Source organism: Protomyctophum parallelum, assembly GCF_964188405.1.
Source record: "Protomyctophum parallelum genome assembly, chromosome: 7".
NCBI lineage: Eukaryota > Metazoa > Chordata > Actinopteri > Myctophiformes > Myctophidae > Protomyctophum > Protomyctophum parallelum.
In genome coordinates, this window is record NC_139705.1 from 38,116,481 (window position 1) to 38,139,883 (window position 23,403).

Sequence of the window (23,403 nt, forward strand, 5' to 3'; positions counted from 1 at the left end):
CCCGTTATACTGGGAATGACCGGGTTATGGACCCCCGTTATACTGGGAATGACTGGTTATGTACCCCCGTTATACTGGGAATGACTGGTTATGTACCCCCGTTATACTGGGAATGACTGGGTTATGTACCCCCGTTATACTGGGAATGACTGGTTATGTACCCCCGTTATACTGGGAATGACTGGTTATGTACCCCCGTTATACTGGGAATGACCGGGTTATGTACCCCCGTTATACTGGGAATGACCGGGTTATGTACCCCCGTTATACTGGGAATGACTGGTTATGTACCCCCGTTATACTGGGAATGACTGGTTATGTACCCCCGTTATACTGGGAATGACCGGGTTATGTACCCCCGTTATACTGGGAATGACCGGGTTATGTACCCCCGTTATACTGGGAATGACCGGGTTATGTACCCCCGTTATACTGGGAATGACCAGTTATGTACCCCCGTTATACTGGGAATGACCGGGTTATGTACCCTCGTTATACTGGGAATGACTGGGTTATGTACCCCCGTTATACTGGGAATGACTGGGTTATGTACCCCCGTTATACTGGGAATGACCGGGTTATGTACCCCCGTTATACTGGGAATGACTGGGTTATGTACCCCCGTTATACTGGGAATGACCGGGTTATGTACCCCCGTTATACTGGGAATGACTGGTTATGTACCCCCGTTATACTGGGAATGACTGGTTATGTACCCCCGTTATACTGGGAATGACCGGGTTATGTACCCCCGTTATACTGGGAATGACCGGGTTATGTACCCCCGTTATACTGGGAATGACCGGGTTATGTACCCCCGTTATACTGGGAATGACCAGTTATGTACCCCCGTTATACTGGGAATGACCGGGTTATGTACCCCCGTTATACTGGGAATGACCAGTTATGTACCCCCGTTATACTGGGAATGACCGTTTATGTACCCCCGTTATACTGGGAATGACCGTTTATGTACCCCCGTTATACTGGGAATGACCGTTTATGTACCCCTGTTATACTGGGAATGACCGGGTTATACCCCTGTTATACTGGGAATGACTGAGTTATACCCCTGTTATACTGGGAATGACCGGGTTATACCCCTGTTATACTGGGAATGACCGGGTTATGTACCCCCGTTATACTGGGAATGACCGGGTTATGTACCCCCGTTATACTGGGAATGACCGGGTTATGTACCCCCGTTATACTGGGAATGACCGGTTATGTACCCCCGTTATACTGGGAACGACTGGTTATGTACCCCCGTTATACTGGGAATGACCGGTTATGTACCCCCGTTATACTGGGAATGACCCGGTTATGTACCCCCGTTATACTGGGAATGACCGGGTTATGTACCCCTGTTATACTGGGAATGACCGGGTTATGTACCCCCGTTATACTGGGAATGACTGGGTTATACCCCTGTTATACTGGGAATGACCGGGTTTATACCCCTGTTATACTGGGAATGACCGGGTTATACCCCTGTTATACTGGGAATGACCGGGTTATACCCCTGTTATACTGGGAATGACTGGGTTATGTACCCCCGTTATACTGGGAATGACCGGGTTATGTACCCCCGTTATACTGGGAATGACCGGGTTATGTACCCCCGTTATACTGGGAATGACTGGTTATGTACCCCCGTTATACTGGGAATGACCGGGTTATGTACCCCCGTTATACTGGGAATGACCGGTTATGTACCCCCGTTATACTGGGAATGGACCGGGTTATGTACCCCCGTTATACTGGGAATGACCGGTTATGTACCCCCGTTATACTGGGAATGACTGGTTTATGTACCCCCGTTATACTGGGAATGACTGGTTATGTACCCCCCGTTATACTGGGAATGACTGGTTATGTACCCCCGTTTTACTGGGAATGACTGGTTATGTACCCCCGTTATACTGGGAATGACTGGTTATGTACCCCCGTTATACTGGGAATGACCGGGTTATGTACCCCCGTTATACTGGGAATGACCGGGTTATGTACCCCCGTTATACTGGGAATGACCAGGTTAGTACCCCCGTTATACTGGGAATGACCGGGTTATGTACCCCCGTTATACTGGGAATGACTGGTTATGTACCCCCGTTATACTGGGAATGACCGGGTTATGGCAAAGTGTTAAAACAAATCCCCCTGTTATACTGGGAATGACCGGGTTATACCCCTGTTATACTGGAATGACCGGGTTAAAACAAAAGCCTTTGCACACGCTATTCCAATGACCTGGTTTCCTGCGATCGGTCGCTAGCAGTCAGGTTTTACCGCTGCAATCCAAGCTAACGTGTTTTCACGCCCACGCACGTTCTAAGACACAAATCTGCTAATCAGGTTATGTTTATGGTGATTATGTTCCACAGACCATGCAGGCAGGACAAGGAGTCAGGAATGAGGCTAAAGGGGTATTTTATTAACACATGGGAAGCAAGGGGTGCCGAGTCTGGCATTTTGACGTGACACTTTCATCTCAATCATCTGGTGTGATAGCATGAGCCTCACAACGTAGAGATGTGACTGGAGAGGAGAGGAAGAAGCACCTTGTGACACATTACTAATTAGCACCTTAATGTGTAAGGTGCTAAATCGCTGTTGCATTTCCATAATTGTCATAATCGCCATAAATGGGGTGTAAGTGCTATTTTGTTAAATAGCTCTATATTAATGATAGGAATCATTGCTATCCAATTGTTCAGTATAACAGAGATCGTAAACGGAAGAGAAAACATATTCAGGTCGAGATTCCATTTCTATCAAATAAGTGAAACAAAGAAACAAGCAAAACAAAAAATGGCAGACAAAGGCTGATAATGATCTTTGTGTAGTTCTTATTCTTATTCTTATGACGATACAATGACTATCCTGACCTGTCATGTTTTGTTCTGTTTCCTAATGTGCTGGAGAGACAGGGAGACCCCTTTAACTGAACACTGAAACACTCAAGTTAGCAATGCTTACTATCAGAATATACTGTCGATTGTAGAGCTTTACATTTTTAACACAACTTTATTTTTTAAGTGTTACTTATGGTGTAAGTTACAGTTGCTCATACAGTATGAATGCCCTGTGCTTATAGAAAGGCCAACCTCAAAGATATGATTCCGACAACAGGCAATTTATGATCCACTGAAGTGTCCATTGTTGAGACATTAAGCCTGTATACCTGCTCTGTGTATCCCTCTGGCAAAGTGCTTAATGCTCAAAATGTGAGTGGGAAATGCAATGATTGCTTACATATCGTATCAGCCCTGTCAGATGCACTTAATAATTCTCCATTTTAGGACAGCAAAACGCTTAGCAAGCTTCCTTACCGTGAGAGAGCTCTCTGGCGATGACTGAGCGGATCTCACATTTCACGAGATCATACATTCTGGGATTAGTTTTCTGCTTTTGATTCTGGTCATTCGTCTCAGTCTGTATGGCCGGTGTAGATATGTTTATCTCTGGTGCTGTGACCGAATTACACACATGACTGTCTGTGTCTGATATTTGATATTTATCTTTGATAATATCACAATTTCACATTTTTTATTAGAAATGTATGTTAACCATATTATGTATATGTAACTTTACTCTTCTACCCCGGATTTGAACCAATTTTGAGGGGCGCTAGCCCCTCAAAAATTATAGTGTAGATTATTATTTTTTTGTTATCAAATGTTTTTTAATTAAGACAAAAATCACAATAAGACACGTTAACATCATGAATGACTTAAAGAAAACAAAACACATATAAAACACATAACAGCAAAAGCAAAGAACACAAAAACAAAACAAACAAACAATCCCTATAGTGTAGATTCTTGTCTTAACACAACATTTAATTCCCATTGACAATGAATGGAGACTTTACTGTACGTCATATGTGGACGAGCAAATCGGCTATATACAAAAAATATTACATTCCTATTGACAATGAATGGATGATGTATGATGATACGAGCACCCCTCACTTCACACAGGTCACAGGTGTGATTTCTACCATGATTTTTTGTACCATTTTGCTACAGCAATGTAGAGCCTGCCTGCTTGCTCAGGGGATAAATTTAATCTTGACCATCAGGTCAAGGTTCGGGTCAGATCCTGTGTCTATAGGTGAGACATGATGACCTTTGACACGACCTAAATGTCTCACTCTCAATAGAAGAGCGGGCAGTCATATACGTACAACCACCCCAAATGTATTGCGTTGTATTGTATTAGTATACCATACATATTGGACAAAGGTTCCATAGTGCCGCTTTAACTAAATTTACATAAATATATGGCTAAAATAATGTCACATTTAATTGTGAATGTGACTAAACAAACGCTGTGAGCTTGAGAGCACAGTATACTAAATCACACAGAAGCCGGAGTAAGGAGGGAGGGACATCTTTGAACAAAGTTTACAGATGCCCAGAGCGCTCCTCCACACTTCCTTGGCTGTGCGTCTGTGGACTTAACTCCCCCCAATCCACCCCTCCGCCGTGTGTATTGGGGACCTGGTGACGGGCTGTGAAAGTAGAGCATCTACCTGCAGGCTGTAGAGATTCAGTTGGTCACGCTGCAGAGCGGTGTCTGGGGGTGCGTCCTGCTGTGGCGTCTGACCTGAATCCCCAACCCATCCCACTGCCCTCTGCCCCCCAGCTGTAGGGCAGGTCACCTCCCCTCTGTGCGTATGCGCTCTCCGCCTACGCACAAGTCCTCCAAAGTCCTCCTGAGTGTGTCTCGCTGAAGACACACCGGCTCTCAGGGCATGTACGGCAGTTTTGGGAGGAAGGGGGATGGATAAAGTGCCCCCCTCCTCTCTCTCTCTATCTCGCTCGGCTCTCTGCGCCTGTGTGTGCTCTTGGCCATATGCTTGACTTTGTCCTTTTGTCGAGAAAGTGTTGAGAGATGGAGAGAGAAAAAGAGAGAGAGAGAGAGGCCTGCTGAAAAATGTATCGATGCATCATTTTGGAGTCAAAAATATAACAGGACAAAGAGGTCACACATGCCTCACTCTGTGTGGAGTGCGTGCGTGCGTGCGTGCGTGCGTGCGTGCGTGCGTGTGTGCGTGTCCTCCATGAGGCTGTATCCCAAGAACATATGAACCTTGATAGGTTCATTGCACAACAGGAGAATGTGTCTTCAAACACACACTCACACACACAGTCTCACACACGGTACGAACCAGTGTTCTGAACACACCTTTATACTACAGTTAAATAAAGAGGGCATGCAACGCTAGGCTGGTTTCTACTGTAGCTTGTGTTCCAGTTCAGGTACAGCTACAGCAGGGACTGCATAATGCTGACCTTGTACTGTAGTACACTGTGATTTAAGCAACACAGCTGCAGCTCATCACATTTATAATGTGTTATTATTAGTTAGATTTAGTGGTGTCCGTGTGCATTGCCACTCCCGTACTGTCTATGCTTGCACATTGGTACACTCAGTCATGGCATACCAAATGTAACACACCCATTATCTAACACTCATTTGAGGATTAGCTGCAGCCGTGTTGCTTACTAACCTGCCATGATTTGAATCTGCTGTAGTTTGTAACTTGGACTGGAAATCAAACTACAAAAAAACAGCCCCTTTAATGAAAATGGTATTGAACCCATTAGCAGTGTCGGTCACCCCAGCGCACCTCTACAGGTGATCAAGCGTAATGTGGTCATTAGTGTCACTTTGCTGGGCAGGGCACTAAGCTTGTGATGCCTCAGTGTTTAGATGATGTAAGTCAAACAGGATTATGCAAATGCCTCTGTTTGTTTTAAACTTGGCTGGACTGCTAGATGAGAGTGCATTTGCCAAAAAGGACAGCACGGTGGACGCCAGAGAGAGAGAGAGAGAGGTGAGGCTTTTTGAAAGTCAGTGCACTGACCGTACCTCGCTGGGATTGACATCTCATCTGGCGCTAACTCACGTGACCCCTTCACGTCCCATCAAGGCAACACCCCATATTTATTTTGGGCTTGGTTTCAGCCCGTTCCCATTCCACATTCTATAACGTTGTCTATAACACGTCACAATCACGTAGATGGATGGCCGTGGATCAAGATGCACTCTGTGCTGATCAAAAATCAGATCATGTCTACTTTGCCACAACACTTATCCACATTGTCGGGTGGGAAGTACACCTTGTATTTCCACCTTTCATATTGTTTTAATGTTTTACATTGTAACAAATGAAATGTATGAACATGAGCTTGTAACTAATAACTACATTGGACCCGTTGGAGTCCAGAGGTTTGGGACATCCAAGGTCTCCACCCGACAGCCACCATAATATGCAAGTTGAGGTCTGCTCTCTTACGACTCCTGCAGCAACACCTGCTGCTGACACAGACTTTATTTTAAAGAGCACTCTGCACTGAGAAAATGATGCTGTCTTCAGTGGTAACTGTCAAATAAAAAGAGATGGACGCAAGGACAGCTTCCCCTCTGCTGGGGAGACAGACAGGGTTTTACTGTAAAGGCTCGCGCCAGGTGTTAAATTAGGGAGAGAGAGAGAGAGAGAGAGAGAGAGGGGGGGGGGGGGGGGGGGGGTGGTGACTGGGGAAGAGGGACTTTTCAAATTAATTCATTTTTCAAATGAGCTTTTTCAAATTGATTTCAAATTCTGAATGCAAAGCACAGGAACAAGGGCTATACAAACACGCACGCACGCACACACGTTTTAAAGGAGAAACGAAGGCCACTTTAGCAGTCAATGTATACAATAAACATGTAGTTGGGAATGACTCCGTCCTGTCCATCTCAAATGAGGTGAGACGGCTATGTAGCGGTGACAGGTGAGAATTCTCAGCCTGGTGGGTCGAATTATTCCAGCTTGAAGATCATTTAAACTTATGTAGAAGCTGTTATTGAAGTTGTATGAAGAAATGTCTCCACTTATTGAGCTGACGATAATCCAGCTCTAAAAAGCCTTTGACAGGCACCGGGAGGCGGAGACAGTTTGAGGGCTATGTTTAACTTGAGCGACAGGATGATTACGGCTAGGTAAGATGACAAAATGTCCACACCTTCAGCAGTGAATGCCATGTATGCATCCATCCATAACCATTTCCACTGACTGCCCGGTAAGTCGCTGCAGTTGAGAGATTTTAATACATGCATGGTTGAGAGCGGATACTGTGAGTGGTTTCATCTGGTGAGTATCGCAGTGTGTGGCCAATTGAATTCTGGAAAATACAAATCAACAGCTGGCTTCAAAGCTATGCTACCTTCAAAGAGAGCAATATTAATCTTTAAAATATAGTTGAGTAAAAGTCACAAGTTTAAAAAACTAAAACTAAACATAAAAGCATACTTGAGAAATAATTCCGCTTTGTTCCTGTCCAACGAACACAAGTAGTTCTGGCTGAAGCAATTTCTCCCCAAGCGGCGATTCTGCGTTTGTTGGAGTAAAACGTGAGTTATGGTGGTGAATGGATTACAGTTTGCTTTTCGTGCCAGCTAGTTTGTTGTTTTTGTCTCACCGGTCATTTCCTGTTTGTTGCCGTGGCCATGACCCCGAAATAACATGATTATACAAGTGGCCAAAATGGGTATTGTCTTTAGTCCCTTTAGGGACAGACTCTTTAGTCACCTAGCTGGCACAGGCTGGGAGCAGAGCTGCTGCCCCTTTACTTGGACAGGAGCCAGTTGAGGTGGTTTGGGCATCTAGTACAGATTGGGCGTCTCCCTACGGAGGTCTTGGGTGCACATCCCACTGGGAGGAGGCCACGAGGCAGACCATGGACCAGATGTCCACCCTGCCAAGGCCAAGGTGGAGATATAACCCATGGAAAGTGAAGTCTGGTTCTCTGCTGGAACTGTTACCTATGTTGTTAACTCTCTCTATAGTAGTATTTATATTTGGGTTTTATAGTTGTTTGTATAGTCTGCTGGGTGCTGTGTGTCTGCATAGTGGACCGTAATGGAAACAAGCTTTCTTTCTTTGTCCAATCCACATTTTCCACACTTTCGAATGGTGAATGGTGTTGTATTTTAATTGCTCAGCAACAAAGTATTCCATCTAGCTAACGACTCCAGATAAGCAAATGAAGACGGATGGATGGACGTTTGTTGGCGTTACGACTCATCAGTCATTTCCTGTGCTTTAGCGATACACACACTCAATCATCTGTCTTCCTTGTTTTCCCCCCCCCCCCCCTCAGATCCTGGTGAACTCCATTACCCAGCCTGCCTTGCTGTATGAGAACTTGGAGGTCAGCGATGGGAGCTCCATTCTGAGAGACATGCTGTTCAGCCCCGACCACCAGTATCTCTACACGCTGACTGACACACAGGTAAAGCACGCGCACACACACACACACACACACACACACACACACACACACACACACACACACACACACACACACACACACGGTACCAAATGAACCCTTACGGGTCAATTTGGTTCCATTTGTACTCTCTTAGAGAAAAATGTACTCTGAGAGGAGTGTATGGGGGTCCCAGAGATGTGAAAGAAAGTCTAAAATTTGGTCGGTGGCCTAATAATATAATGAATATCAAACTGGGTCCATGAGGTTCAAAAGGTTCAGAATCGCTGCTCTCTATGCCAAACTACACAATGTAGGAAGGTATAACTGCACAACTGAAACCTCCACTGACCTGCCAGTGTGCTTTAGGGTAACGTGTCGTCATCAGTAAACTGTGTATCTCAGAAACCCTTCACTCATTCTCTCTCCTCCTCCTCCTCTTCCCTACCACTCTCTTATCTCATCACGGCTAATGACCGCCACGATGAGATAACCTTCAGCGATCGCTTCCCCACCCCGCCCCCTCACCCCGTACGTGCGTATACGTTAGAGCGACGGCACCGCTGCCATTCAACTGCAGTGTAATTTACCGTCGATTAGACCCGGCCGACCTCCGCGTGTCTGAATGAGCGTGGAGAGAGGAAGCGCAGTGTAATTGATACAAATGGAACGACATCGATCAACGACCAGGCCGTCCTGGAAGAGATGTCACTTATACTGTAGCTCGCGCACACATGCACACGCACACACACACACACACACAAACACGTGCACACACACGTTGGCGCATATACTCATCCACACGAATGCATACATGCGCGCACGCACACACGCTGAAGTTTGCGTACTAAAAATGGAGTGGAAACCAACCTGAAAATAGCAGGTGTACAAGCTACGAGCTGTGAGCTTAGACATGCTATAAGGCTTGTTTGTCACTGTCACTTTTTTACCTTTGAGGAGGAGGGGACGAATACCACATTGACCAACAGTATTGTTTTGGTTTTCAATACATAAAGTACATCCATCCCATTTTTACATGAAACAGTATTCCACATAGTGCACATGTACAGTACATCTTCTCTCCTTACATTGTTTAGCCCACCCGACCGCTCGGATTTCACATGAATTACACGCATGCATGCAGACAACATGCACGCACGCACACACGCATGCGCGCGCACACACACACACACACACACACACACACACACACACACACACACACACAGGGTACATGTGTTCTGAGAAAGGTATCGAAATATAATTGGTTTGTCTTTCTCACACCTTTTTTGGGTGTATTAAATCCAACCGCTCTGCACTGTCACATCAGCACTGTGAAGTCCTGAGTGCTAATGGACCAGATGGAACCATGACACACTGGCGTGCTGTAAACTAGTAGAATGGAACCATGTAAGCCTTGCCGAGCCTTGAGGCCCATAGGACAGGAGGCTATCTCCTGTTTCTGTAGCGTGAGGCAGCTTGATGTACAAGTACACCCCCTGGACATGACGCTAGTATGTCGCAATCCAAGCCAAGCATTGGGTCCCATTTTTATAGTCTTTGGTATGACCCGGCCGGGGATAGAACCCCGACCTCCCAGACTCAGGGCGGACGCTCTAACCACAAAGCCTCTGAGCTGGTAGAATGGAACCATGACATGTTGTAAACATGTAGAATGGAACCATGACGTGTTGTAAACATGTAGAATGGTCATACCAGAATGCTGTCGGGCTTGAGGGGTTAACATCTGAACAGCTATTGTCAGAAGAAAGGGGGTTTCAAAGGAAAATAATGTGGGGAACCATGCAGCTGCATAGCAGTGGTTCTCAAACTTGGAAAATAATATTTTTTTGGGAAACACTGCTCCAGATTTATGGAGGTGACTTGCAGTAAAACCACTGCAGCAGTCTTACAATGTGACGTCTGAGACCTTGCAAACCATGGTGTGTGTGTGTGTGTGTGTGCGTGTGGGTGCGTGTGCAGCCAAATGTTGCTGTGAAATAGAAATCTGGTCACGGATGTCTTCGGGCATCATCTGCTCCCACGCATCGTCAGTCAGGGCCGTCACTAACAACCACCACAGTAAACGCACCCGTCTGTCATAAATAAAAGGCAAATAAGATTTAGCATGACATAAAAAACCCACAGTCGTTTCTTTGCATCTTTATGAATGAAACCCTCCCGTGTGGCGCAGAGCTTTTATTTCACTGCCAGGAACTAAATGAGAAAAGATAAAGCTCCCTCCAGACTTGCGGACTGAATCATGTATAATGAAGCATCTGCTTTTCATATTGAAATAAGGTAGTTAGATTCCCACTTTTATGTCCGACTCTCATTTGAATATTTCCAAGGTCGACCCCTACCTCCAGTTCTAAAATCTTAACTCCTGCAGGAGTTTTCCCCACGGCAGAATTTAAGTTACAAAGTGGGCTTTCCGTTGGTATCTGCATAATATATATTAAAGCCTGAAACTTATTTGAATTAATAAAAAAATGTTAACCCATGAAAACCAGGAAAGTCTCTGCGTCATTTTAGATTTAAGCATTGGCTTTTAAAAAATAGCAGATATACAAGCTCACAAGCTTGTACATCTGCTCTTTTCGAACATGGGAAAAAAAAGAACACACATCTTCTCTTCTGTGGGTCCATGGCACAAAACATTTTCAGATTTGGCGGTCCGCCGTCAAATGCACATCATTTTGTGGGTGCTTGACATGAAAATGTAAACCATCTGCAGCATCTGCAGTGGCTGCTCTTCCATTTGGACACCTACTTGCTGACAAGTAGTACTGCCTGTGCCTGTGTCATGAGCGAGCAAGAAGTGTTCGACGCTTGGTCAAGCCACGTGGGAGACCCGGGTTCATTTGGAACCTACGGCTCACCGCTTTGAATTTAAATCTGAAAGGGGTCCAATTCTACACTTTCAGAGGTAAATGAACCGTCAGGATTTGAGTGCGTGGCTGAGGAGCAGATGGCACAGTGATAGGCAGTGCGATTACAGGGTATATGAGCTGTGCTGAAGTCTTAATGTAGAGCACATTCCCATTTGTCTGTGTGTCTTTGATTAGCGCTGACCCTCTCTGCTACCGCTACACTCTGAATCCCACATCTCTTCACACAGTTAACGATACTATTACTCTGTTGAGATTTCTCAACTAATTGGATGTCTCTCTCTCTCTCCCTCTCTCTCTCTCTCGGTCTGTCTCTCTCTCTCTCTCTCTCGGTCTGTCTTTCTCTGTTTGACATGTCCAATTACCTGGATATTATATAGGCAGGTAGACATTCGGATAGAATAAAGCAATAAGCCCAAAGAGGCTGTGCTTTACAGTGGGTTTAGAACAGCTATGGGGAGTTGTTAGGCCTATAAACTCCTTTAACCGTTCACTCTAGCACGGCCTTGTGCAGCTTATTGCATGCTTCTTGAATGGTTACCAAATATGGCAACATGAAAATCATATATCCCAATTGACACGTGTCTTTTTTTCCCACAGCAATTTCACCATGACAATAATATCCACAATAAAGTAGTACACAACTGTCAAACAAACAAGAAGGGAGTTTCTTTGCAAATGCATGGAATGTACTGAAAGCTGAATAGTGTAACCACACTGTGAATTGAATACATATTTGGCAAATGTATGGCCTTTGAACGCTTGAATGGGGGGAAACAAATTCTTCCCTTCAAGTTCCCTGTTGTTTTTTTGTTTTGTTTAGTTTTTTACCCCCTTATTTGTCCCACAATGATGTCCTCGCCACACACATTAAAGTTGTTGTTTTCACTGCTGTAGTATCCTAATGGCTCACCTGCCAGTGAGGAGCCTCACCGGGAGGACGTATAGCTTCAGTCCTACTCCTCCCGAGCCCCAGACCGTAGGATTGTACATGCTTAGTTGTACATACAACAATTATGAACACGGGCCATTTGGGATGCACACGCATATTAGACAAACCAACAGGCCGACATGCGGAAACGACGGTCTGACATGCGTTAGAACATGTGATGCTCCCGTGCTTGCGGTCAGGGTTAGGTTAGGGTTGGAGGTAGGTTGTCGGTCTAATGACAGTCGGACCAATATTATCTACTAAACTAAAGCCTGTTAGCCGGGCCATTTGTGTTCGCATGCACACTCGACAAAGCTGGGTGCACCATGGTGGATTTGAACTAAGTTCCCTGTTCTTTTCAACACCTTTCTTATTGTCTTTCTCTTTCAGTCACCACTACACGCACAGATACATGCTCCATGACATCAGCGAGCGTGTTGAGAAACACTTGGCGACAGTTTTAACTGACACGCTTGGTTATTTCGTAGCTTTTGTCACTGCCTTTGTGAATAGCTGCTAGTTATTTTCAACCGTTGGGAGGACCATGCAGGAAAGTCCTCACAATGAAGTTTTCTCACTGTTTCTCAAATTGTACTTGTGGGGACATGTGGCGCTCACAAGTACAGTAATGCAACACACACACACACACACACACACACACACACACACACACACACACACACACACACACACACGTACAGGCACACACACACACGCACGCACACACACACACACACACACACACACACACACACACACACACACACACACACACACACACACACACACACACGCCACAAGCCAGGCATCCTGGGAAGTAAACCGTAAAGATGTCCATTTCAGCGTGAACAGAGAGCATTCCATTAGCGAGGGTTAGATTTATATCTGAGACTCTTTTCCTCCCAATCTCTGTTTTACACCTTATCTCCCCCACCCCACCCCTCTCTCTCTCTCTCTCTCTCTCTCTCTCTCTCTCTCTCTCTCTCTCTCTCTCTCTCTCTCTCTCTCTCTCTCTCTCTTTCTCTCCATCCTCTCTCTCTCTCCATCCTCTCTCTCTCCATCCTCTCTCTCTCCATCCCCCTCTCTCTCCATCCCCTCTCTCTCTCTCTCTCTCTCTCTCTCTCTCTCTCTCTCTCTCTCTCTCTCTCTCTCTCTCCATCCTCTCTCTCTCTCTCTCCATCCTCTCTCTCCATCCTCTCTCTCTCTCTGTCTCTCTCTCTCTCTCTTTCTCTCCATCCTCTCTCTCTCTCTCTCCATCCTATCTCTTTCCATCCCCCCGCCCCCCCCCCCCTCTCTCTCTCTCTCTCTCTCTCTCTCTCTCTCTCTCTCTGTCCTCTCCTCCTATCTCTCAGAGCATGCTCTTTGGTGAAACGGAGTACAAACTACAAACAGGATATATTGTGTTTTTTATATCAACAGAAAATGTAATAACGGCAGCAAACCTTGTTTCAGCAGCTCTCTAATAGAGCTGATCTAATGGATGACATCACCACTGAGAGACACACACAAACACAGACACACGCACACACGCCACATGCACACACACACGCACACGCACACACAAGCACACACCTCGGTGGAAGATGAAGACTGTATGTCAGGCTGCTTATTGACAGGAAGTAAATTACTTAATTAAGTCAAGCACACACAGTAATAATAGCCTTGCATCATCACACCACTGTAGGAAATTATGAGACTTCTGTGGTGTTCATCACAGCTTTCTGCTAGACAGTAGACAGTACTAGACACTAGTCATCATGAGGTAAATATTTGTACCCTGGAATCCAGACAGATTGGCTCCGTTCAGCTGACTTTTCTTAATGTCAAGTGTTACGCAGGCACATCATTGCTGATTGGACAGTGCTCAACGAATCACAGCAGGAAGGCGAATGGAATTTTTACATTGGAAGGTCTGTCCTGCCCCGCCCCCACAGACCATTACATGACATTAAAAAAAATAAAGAAACAAGAAAACGCTGAATAGAGCTCAAATATGTGGTAGTGTTTAAGACACTATAGAGCTTGTAGATCAGCTATTTTCGGCATGTGATACCGTCATACAGGTACAACACAGTATAAATCAGGCTTTATTATTATGCAACAGCAATATGTCATCCTAACTATGTTTGTCATATTCCCATTGCTCAATAGTTTGTGGCACAACATGACACAATGGGCCTTTCATATCAATATTACTTGAATATTTGTATACTCATTCACCTTTCATATTTCTACAGATAGGCCGTATATCTACAGTATAGCTTCATAATGTTTTTTTGGCAGACCTACAGCGCATACAGTAGACTTGAACCTTTCTTACTGACTGAGTCGGCCTGACAATGAACTAGCCAATCACAGGTCACTGGTTCTCAACGTTTGGTCCGCGGACCACCAGGGGTCCAAATGGACGATTGCAGATCTGAAATTGTGAGAGTGTACAAATGGAACCAACATTTGTACACTCTCAAGAGTCAAATGAACTTTGTACAATGTTACACTGTCGATTGGAGTCCCAAAGAAAAACATGGCAGAGACACAGATCCCGTAAAGGTCCATCTGGACCCCTGGTGGGCCACCGGATCAGACGTTGAAAAATGGTGGTCTATTCCAATAACCAAACTTTTGGTATCACTTGCCACCGGGGGCTGGCGCTACTTACATGGTGGAGTGCACTTATCTGACCTTGGTTCCAGGCAACCTGGATGATCTATTAAAGCAGCACGACTAGAAACCTCTACGGAGATAACACCAAAACCTGCATCTGTTGAATGATGAAGTTACTCTAGTCATGAAGTGTCCTGTGGTTTCAAATTAAAGCATGTGTAGCGCTTTTATCCAAAGTGCTATACAATGTTCATTCCATTCATCACCCACGCTAGGCACCAACCTGCTCATCGGCAGTTCATCAAGAACGCTTCAGCATTTCAGCCTCAGGGCGGCACTTCAGGGCGGCGCCGGCTCAGCGGTGGCGGTGGCTCAGGGGTCGAGTGGCTGGATGGTAACCGCAAGGTTGCCAGTTCGAACCTGGGCTCCCCCTGTCCCCCAGAGTTAGTGTTGAAGTGTCCTTGAAAGACACTGAACCCCTAATTGCTCCCGATGTGCAGGTTGGTACCTTGCATGGTTTCCTCCGGCGTCGGTGTATGAATGTGTGTGTCAATGTAATGCACAATTTATGTATAGCGCCTTGGATAAAGGCGCTGTATAAATGCACCATTTATTTTAGCATGAACCCAGGGAGAGCTGCCTGGGGATCAGGAACCTTCAAGCAGCTGCTCTACCGCCTGAGACACTGCTATCCTTAACCTCTTATCTCCATATTTTCGATTTGTAAATGAATGCCCTTCGTGATCATATACTAGCTTCACACAAAGGTATTAAAAGTTCAAAAGTTGAGCTTGTAGATCTGCTACTTTTGCTATTTATTTTATCCTGAAAAGTAATAGTTCTGGTCATATGAGGTTTCCACTCGACAGAGACGTTGTATGACTCGGTATGAAATAGGACATTCATTTCTGGAAGAAAAGGAACATAAAAAGACGAAATGTGGAGATAACAAGGTTTCTGCCCGAGAGCCACGGTGTCCACTGTGACTCTACTCCATTGAGTTCGGAAGAGCAGTTTGGGGCCGCGGCACTTAAAAGCGCCTGAAAGCGGTGACACGAGTTGAGCTGTCGGGCCGGTGAATTGCCGTGACTGTGGGTTTTGGACAAAGCCAGGCAGTCAGCGGGGCTGGCAGTCAGGTGGCGCGCATATACCTCTGTGTATTGATTTAGCACAGCGCTAAGCTGTAAGAGCAGAGAAACCCTACCCCTGGCACCGCATCACACGGCTCATATTCAACACACTCAGCGACTTACCGTAGCTAGAGGTCACAGACACGCGACCGCACTGTGCTCTCTCTCTCTCGCTGTGTGTGTGTGTGTGTGTGTGTGTGTGTGTGTGTGTGTGTGTGTGTGTGCGTGTGTGTGTGTGTGTGCGCGGGCATGCCTGTAACCTGTATTACTATGGCTGTGAACGTGAAATGTCCTGAGAAATGTACTGTATAGTAGGAGTTAGGTACTGTATGTAGAAGTTAGGTTTAGAGGTTTGGGTTGGAAGTTATTCAGATTCACATACATGTACATACAGTATAAGCTCTGTTTTTGGTGTACCAAACATAGCATATCTACAAGCTGGAGTTTGTATTGCAGTATCTGCAATTCCTTCTACACGACACAAGTACACAGCTAAGTATGATCAGGGGTTAGGGCTATAATTTCTATAATTTGGCCTCTCACGAATATAGTTCAGTCAGACAACTCACGAATAGATTTAACCAATATTTATTATAGAATGAATAAGTGTGCATATAATATATTATCTTGGCGTTCGGCTCTGCTGCATTTTCTCCCTGCTCGGCACAATCAAACACCATCATTAAACATATAAGAGCAGGGCGATAGATATACAATAAAACCCCCATGGGGAACATAAATAACAGAGCCCACCGGTGGTGCTGAGGTGGTGGTGGGAGCAGACATCACAACAACCAGGAACCATAAGCAGAAGGAAGGCAGGAAGAGCATGCAGTCTAGTCAAAGAGATTCTATATAAAACCCCATAGAAACAACCAGCGCCCAGTGCCTCCGCCATATTGGTGTGATGACGCAACTTCCGGTTGCTCTAAAAACATTAAAAAGGCATTTTCATTCTATTCTACTTCTAATAATATATATATAATATATTATAGGATAATATTATTATCCTTCTACAGGACTGGTCTGTGTTGAACAGCGAAAAAGTATTATAAATATGCATGCTACTTAATTATTTACTCATTATTTATCATATTTATGAATGGATCAAAGCTGAAATTTCTTTAGTAACATATATTCATTCAGAATATATGTAGCCTATATGTGTGTGAACGTGCGTAGGCGTGGCCTATGCGTGTAAACGTGCGTCCAAATTTGTATTCAGATTTTAGTGCAATGGAAAGGAAAAGATAACTACAACCATTATAAAGCATTATTGTTTGATATAGCCTACATGAAACCTTTCTCCCCAGACAGTCAGAACATCAAGTCATCTTTATTCATGTGGCACATTTATAAACAACAGGTTTATAAATATAAGTGATCATGTTCCGGAAGACTTTGCTCAATTATTTTTGATTCTTTTAGAGCCAGACAGCAGAGCAGATATAGTTATATGAGCAGAGCCATAACTATATGATCCAGTTATCACTGGATAAGTAGCGTTCTGACTACAGTTTTTGGAATTACCACTATGTGGCGGGAGCGGCAAGGTGCCACCATCTTGGTGTGATGACGTCATCTGCGCCATCTAGTGGTGATTCCAAGTATTTGAGGAGTGTCGCCTCTTTATATAGAATCTCTTTGGTCTAGTGAGCTTAAGTAGCCCGCCCAATTGCTCAGCTGACTGTCACATCAGCGAATGACATGTGGGTCCCGCACACACTGAATACGCCCACATAGTAATGCAGAATATTAACCCCTTGCGTATGTATGCATGCGCCCTTGACTGAACTAACTCCACAAGCTACGTATCATTAATGTGTGTGCGTGTGTGCGGGCGTGCGTGCGTATTTGTGTGCATTTTTGTTGTTTTGCGCAAGAGTTTTTGAAGTCCCCCCCCCACCCCTTTTGAGGTGCTGTTGACTAAACAAAGCAATGAAATGATTTGTTCTTTTTTGAAGCGGGAAAACATGCACATCCCAGAGCCAAGTCGGATGGGCGCTGGATCCAAAAATACCTAGTGACATAAAACCATAAAAGACTGCACACCAAATAGCTCCTTTTTAAAAGGATTTTTAATGTGCAAATTGGGTACCGTTTCGAGGCACGCAGCCACACAGTCTGAGGAATAACCTCTGTCTACAAATGTTGCCACTTCAAATTAACACAGCTTTTTAAGGAGAGCTATTTGGTGTGCAAACTCTTCTGTGTCTATAGCTTCATTTCAAGCACTTAGCTGACGCTCTCATCCAGCGCGACTTACACGTGTGAGATCAGAGTCAATGGAGTGAACTGTAGCCTATAGTCACCAAAGAGAGACTAAATAGTCACATAAGAAGAGTGTGAAGAAAACAATGTTAGTGCCTCAAATAAACTAGGACATAGAACGTGCACGCACGTACGCATGCACGCACGCACGCACGCACACTCTCTCTCTCTCCCCTGGGATGAGATATAGGGGATGAACTGATGGGGAAGTGATTTGTGAGAGTGCGACAGAGGACTGACAGCCCTGACAGACACATAGACAGTCTTAATACAGCTGAGAGGAACAGTGTGACATGTTTGAAGTCAGGAAATGAAGTTGATTTATGCAAGTGAGCGATTGAATCTGCACTGTGTGTGTGTGTGTGTGTGTGTGTGTGTGTGTGTGTGTGTGTGTGTGTGTGTGTGTGTGTGTGTGTGTGTGTGTGTGTGTGTGTGTGTGTGTGTGAGGGATGGGGGAGTGAGAGCACAAAATAAATATAATGAATAGGTTGAGTGTGTGTGTGTGTGTGTGTGTGTGCGTGTGCATGTGCGTGTGCGTGCATTGCGCTGTGTGAAAGCGTACATAGTGAAAGCATAACGTGGTGTCACGTCGTTTTTAACAGTAATCCAACATAATGGAGACACTCCAGCGTGACCTTTAGGGTGGCATTACTCTGGCGCTACAGTAACATACACCACATGTGATACATACCGCCTCCATGGGACTTGTTTTGACTTTGATGTCAAGTTACATTTAATACACACTGTGGCCAAGTGACTCGCCTGCAGGCTGCAGCGTGCTCACCTCATTCATGACTGTACTATACAGTAAAGTAGAGGGGAGAGGGATGAGAGAGAGAGAGAGAGAGAGAGAGATGGGGTGAGAAAGAGGAGAATGAGGGGCAAGAGAGAGAAAGGAGTGGGGAGACATTAATGAATACTTTATTAGTCAACCATTTTAACAGCAGAACCTCCCCCTGAACGGGGGGAGATGTGAAGATAAAGAGTGAAAAAGAAGACGCTTAAACACACGCACCATGCCATACGGCGATGGGCAGCCATCAGAGGACGTCCTTTCATTAGCTGGCTAATCTCCCCTTTCAAGCAGCAGCTAATAGCCACATCCCCGACAACAGGCTGCACACAATGGGAACGCTCTGCTAGTTTCATATCCAGCGGCGCTGCACCTGACAGTGATTGAAATCAATAGGCATGTGACACCGTGCATCGCCAGGGAAGCTGTCATGCTCGTCAGCGTGTTCTCCTTTGTGCCGTCTCCTTGCCTCCGAACGCAGCGGGACAATGGGCAAGCGGAGTTGTCGGCCATGTGATATTACTGTCCAGTATTGTGGCTAGCAGCTTGATATCGCAGCGGTGGTATGGCACTGTACTGTACTGCACTGTACTGTACCGCTGTAAAGATGCATCTACTGCAGTCTTTCTCTCAAATTGTGGTATATATGTAGCCCCAGGTGTATGCAAAGGGAGAACATGAGAGAAAGTTGGGGAAAAAATAATTTTATTGTTGTTGTTCATAAGACACAAACTTATGATGAGTCAACCTGATGATATTGAAAGCGAAAAACAAATACTATTACAGTACGTTATGCTAGTTGGGTAAAGGGGGTATTTGGATTCAGGAGGTAGTGACACGAAACAAAAGTTTGAGAACCACTGACTCAATGTAATGTGTAAAGCCTTGTGGTGTGTATGGTGTGAACGGGTGGATGTGAAGTGCATTGCAAAGCACATTTGAGTGGCCAGGAGGAAGTGTGTACAAAGTACATCAATCCCTTTAACAAAGAGAGAGAGAGCCAGAAAGAGGAGACGAAAGTCAAACAGGCCATGCCTCTGGATGGAGGTTAGTAAAACCATGCTGAAAATAGCTGATGTACAGGACAAGCTCACAACAGGTCGCAATGCAACATGTTGTGAGCTTGAAAGATAAACAGAAGGGGGTGATATATAAATTAAACCGGCCATGCTTCTGGGAGTAAAGCCGGATTTACGTGTACAGTATTCGTATGACCCGCATGATTCATATATGTCTCCCACAGCGGAATTAGCAGATGTACGAGCTTACAAGGCGTCACGTCGCGACGTGTTCATCAGCTATTTTCAGCGCGGGACACCGCCGTATGACAGAGCATAATTTAGGCATAACGACGAGACAAAAGTGAAACGGGTCGTGCCTCTGGAAAGAGGTTAGTCAGTTAAATTAGGTCTGTGTCATTAAGGTTGGGTGAAAAAGGCTGAACAAAAATACTCTTAATGTGCTATTTCGTGTAGTGTACAGTAGTTGTACAAAATCCCATCACTCTCTAGCTGAGTGTGGGGGGGGAGCGGGAGCTGATCACCTCATTCCTCATCTAGTGGTGGGTGGGGCCCTATACTAATTACTAGTTCTGTGTTCTGTGACTGCAGTTGTGCCACAAGTCCATGCATTATGTACATGTAAGTTCTTCCTGTCGTTGTCCTTTTTGAGTATCATTTGTTTATGCCCAAGTTTGTACCTTTAGTTTGCACTACTGACTGTTATACCGTTTCTTTCTGCAGTTAAAAGCATCATACTTCCATGTCCATCTTTCAGCTCCCCACTCTCAGGGATTTTGTACAGTAGTGTTTGCACATTCAGTTCTGCAGGGCAGATATGTTGCCATGTGAGCGTGTAGGTTACGCTATACGCTACGCTATAATCCTGAGTGCTGCTGTATGCGTGCACCTTTGTCCCTTCCATGTGTGTGTACTGCAGTGGTGTTAAGTAACTAAAATACATTGACTCTTTTGAGGATTTTCTTTACTTTGAAACGCGTCGCAATGCGACACGTTGTGAGCTTGTAGATCTGCTCATTTGGGAACTTGTGAAGTGGAACATTCTGCAAAAATAGTACTTTTACTTTCAGTACTTAATTATATTTGAATATAGAATACTTTATTTGTAAATACTTTTGTAGGCCTACTTTTACATTTTGAATACTAGCACGTTTCCTTAGGAGTATTTCTACATGGTGGTGAACTGGTGATTGGTACTTTGAGTTTGAGTACATGTGAGTACTTCTTACCTCACTGGTGTGCTGTATGGGAGTCATCCATCACAGCAGAGTACCAGCGACAGCGGCTGCATCCTTCCAGACTGATCTCATCCTGCATATGCTGCATGCCCCATTATATGCACCATGAAATAGCCCTCGCTATTACATCTGTGTGTGTTTGTGTGTGTGTGTGTGTGTGGGGGGGGGCGTGCAAGACACAGACACGTACGTAACTGTGAGGGGTAATTCATTGCGTACGTGGGGTGCCACACGTACGCACGCACGCACGCACGCACGTGCATCTAACTCTCCTGGCAAATTAAGAAGCTTTCCATCCTGGCCCTGAATCAAAGACCTCTGTTATTTATTTCCAATAAATCCCTCCTCTCTCTCTCTCTCTCTCTCTCTCTCTCTCTCTCTGGAACATGAAACAACCACTATTATCTTAACCAATGTGTCTTTTTTTGTATTGATGGTAAAAGTACCATAAAATATTTTGGTAGGAAATTAGTCGTTAACATTGACATCTTTCTTTTGTTGCGCTTTCGTTTGCGTTTGCCTCTTCATTTTCACCTTGACCCCCCCACCTCTCTCTCTCTCTCTCTCTCTCTCTCTCTTTCTCTCTCTCTCTTTCTCTCTCTCTCTCAGCCCCCCTCTCTCTCTTAGATAAATGCCAGCTCCCAGCTGCTGTAGCAAATGGGCCAGGGATGAAAATGCCATATTTAATATAAATAAGTGACTCTCACTTACATCTCACACACACACACACACACACACACACACACACACACACACACACACGCAAGCACACACACGCACTTGCACACTCGCGTGTGTGTGCACACACACACACACACACACACACACACACACACACACACACACACCATGTCGTTAAGACAAAGAGGTGTTTGGCCGAGCCTCTCTCCCATCTCCCATCCCATTATCTGCTTTCTAAAACTCAATAATTGAAGCGGTCCAGTGGAATACATCACCCAGGTCTTACTATCATCAGCTCCATTGACCACACTGTGCATGCCCTCCGTTGTGTTTGAACACATCGTCGCTGTATTACAGCCAGAACGGTTTGTCCACGTGCAAAGCGTAATGGCGGCCATGTTGCTGCTGCTCAGTGAGCAGTGAGAGGGCCCGGGTTTGGTAATGACGGTTGTTGTAATTATCAGACACCGTCTACTGTAATCACACTATTGGATCTAATACAGTGCTCCCCAAATGGTGTGCAGGGAAACAAACGAGGTTTTGTCACAACCTAGCCTGGCTCAGCCTGTGTGGTTTCTGGTCTAGAGGGGCGAGTGGCTCAGCCTGTGTGGTTTCTGGTCTAGAGGGGCGGGTGGCTCAGCCTGTGTGGTTTCTGGTCTAGAGGGGCGGGTGGCTCAGCCTGTGTGGTTTCTGGTCTAGAGGGACAGGTGACTCAGCCTGTGTGGTTTCTGGTCTAGAGGGGCAGGTGACTCAGCCTGTGTGGTTTCTGGTCTAGAGGGGCGGGTGGCTCAGCCTGTGTGGTTTCTGGTCTAGAGGGGCGGGTGGCTCAGCCTGTGTGGTTTCTGGTCTAGAGGGACAGGTGACTCAGCCTGTGTGGTTTCTGGTCTAGAGGGACAGGTGACTCAGCCTGTGTGGTTTCTGGTCTAGAGGGGCGGGTGGCTCAGCCTGTGTGGTTTCTGGTCTAGAGGGACAGGTGACTCAGCCTGTGTGGTTTCTGGTCTAGAGGGGCGGGTGGCCCAGCCTGTGTGGTTTCTGGTCTAGAGGGACAGGTGACACAGCCTGTGTGGTTTCTGGTCTAGAGGGACAGGTGACACAGCCTGTGTGGTTTCTGGTCTAGAGGGACAGGTGACACAGCCTGTGTGGTTTCTGGTCTAGAGGGACAGGTGGCTCAGCCTGTGTGGTTTCTGGTCTAGAGGGGGGGGGGGGTGACTCAGCCTGTGTGGTTTCTGGTCTAGAGGGACAGGTGACTCAGCCTGTGTGGTTTCTGGTCTAGAGGGACAGGTGACTCAGCCTGTGTGGTTTCTGGTCTAGAGGGACAGGTGACTCAGCCTGTGTGGTTTCTGGTCTAGAGGGGCAGGTGACTCAGCCTGTGTGGTTTCTGGTCTAGAGGGGCAGGTGACTCAGCCTGTGTGGTTTCTGGTCTAGAGGGGCAGGTGACTCAGCCTGTGTGGTTTCTGGTCTAGAGGGACAGGTGACTCAGCCTGTGTGGTTTCTGGTCTAGAGGGGCAGGTGACTCAGCCTGTGTGGTTTCTGGTCTAGAGGGGCAGGTGACTCAGCCTGTGTGGTTTCTGGTCTAGAGGGGCG

At 45.7% G+C, this 23,403-nt stretch overlaps 1 protein-coding gene across 2 annotated transcripts in view; it reads left to right on the plus strand.

Moving 5' to 3' along the window:
- The window catches only part of LOC310862443 (plexin-A1-like), a 313,564-nt gene that overhangs the window by 105,875 nt on the left and 184,286 nt on the right, over positions 1-23,403 (plus strand). For both annotated transcript variants that reach the window (XM_083770355.1, XM_083770356.1), the window contains exon 3: positions 8,154-8,285. In XM_083770355.1, coding sequence (XP_083626481.1) covers positions 8,154-8,285 — 132 coding nt within the window. The remainder of the gene's footprint in view (positions 1-8,153; positions 8,286-23,403) is intronic.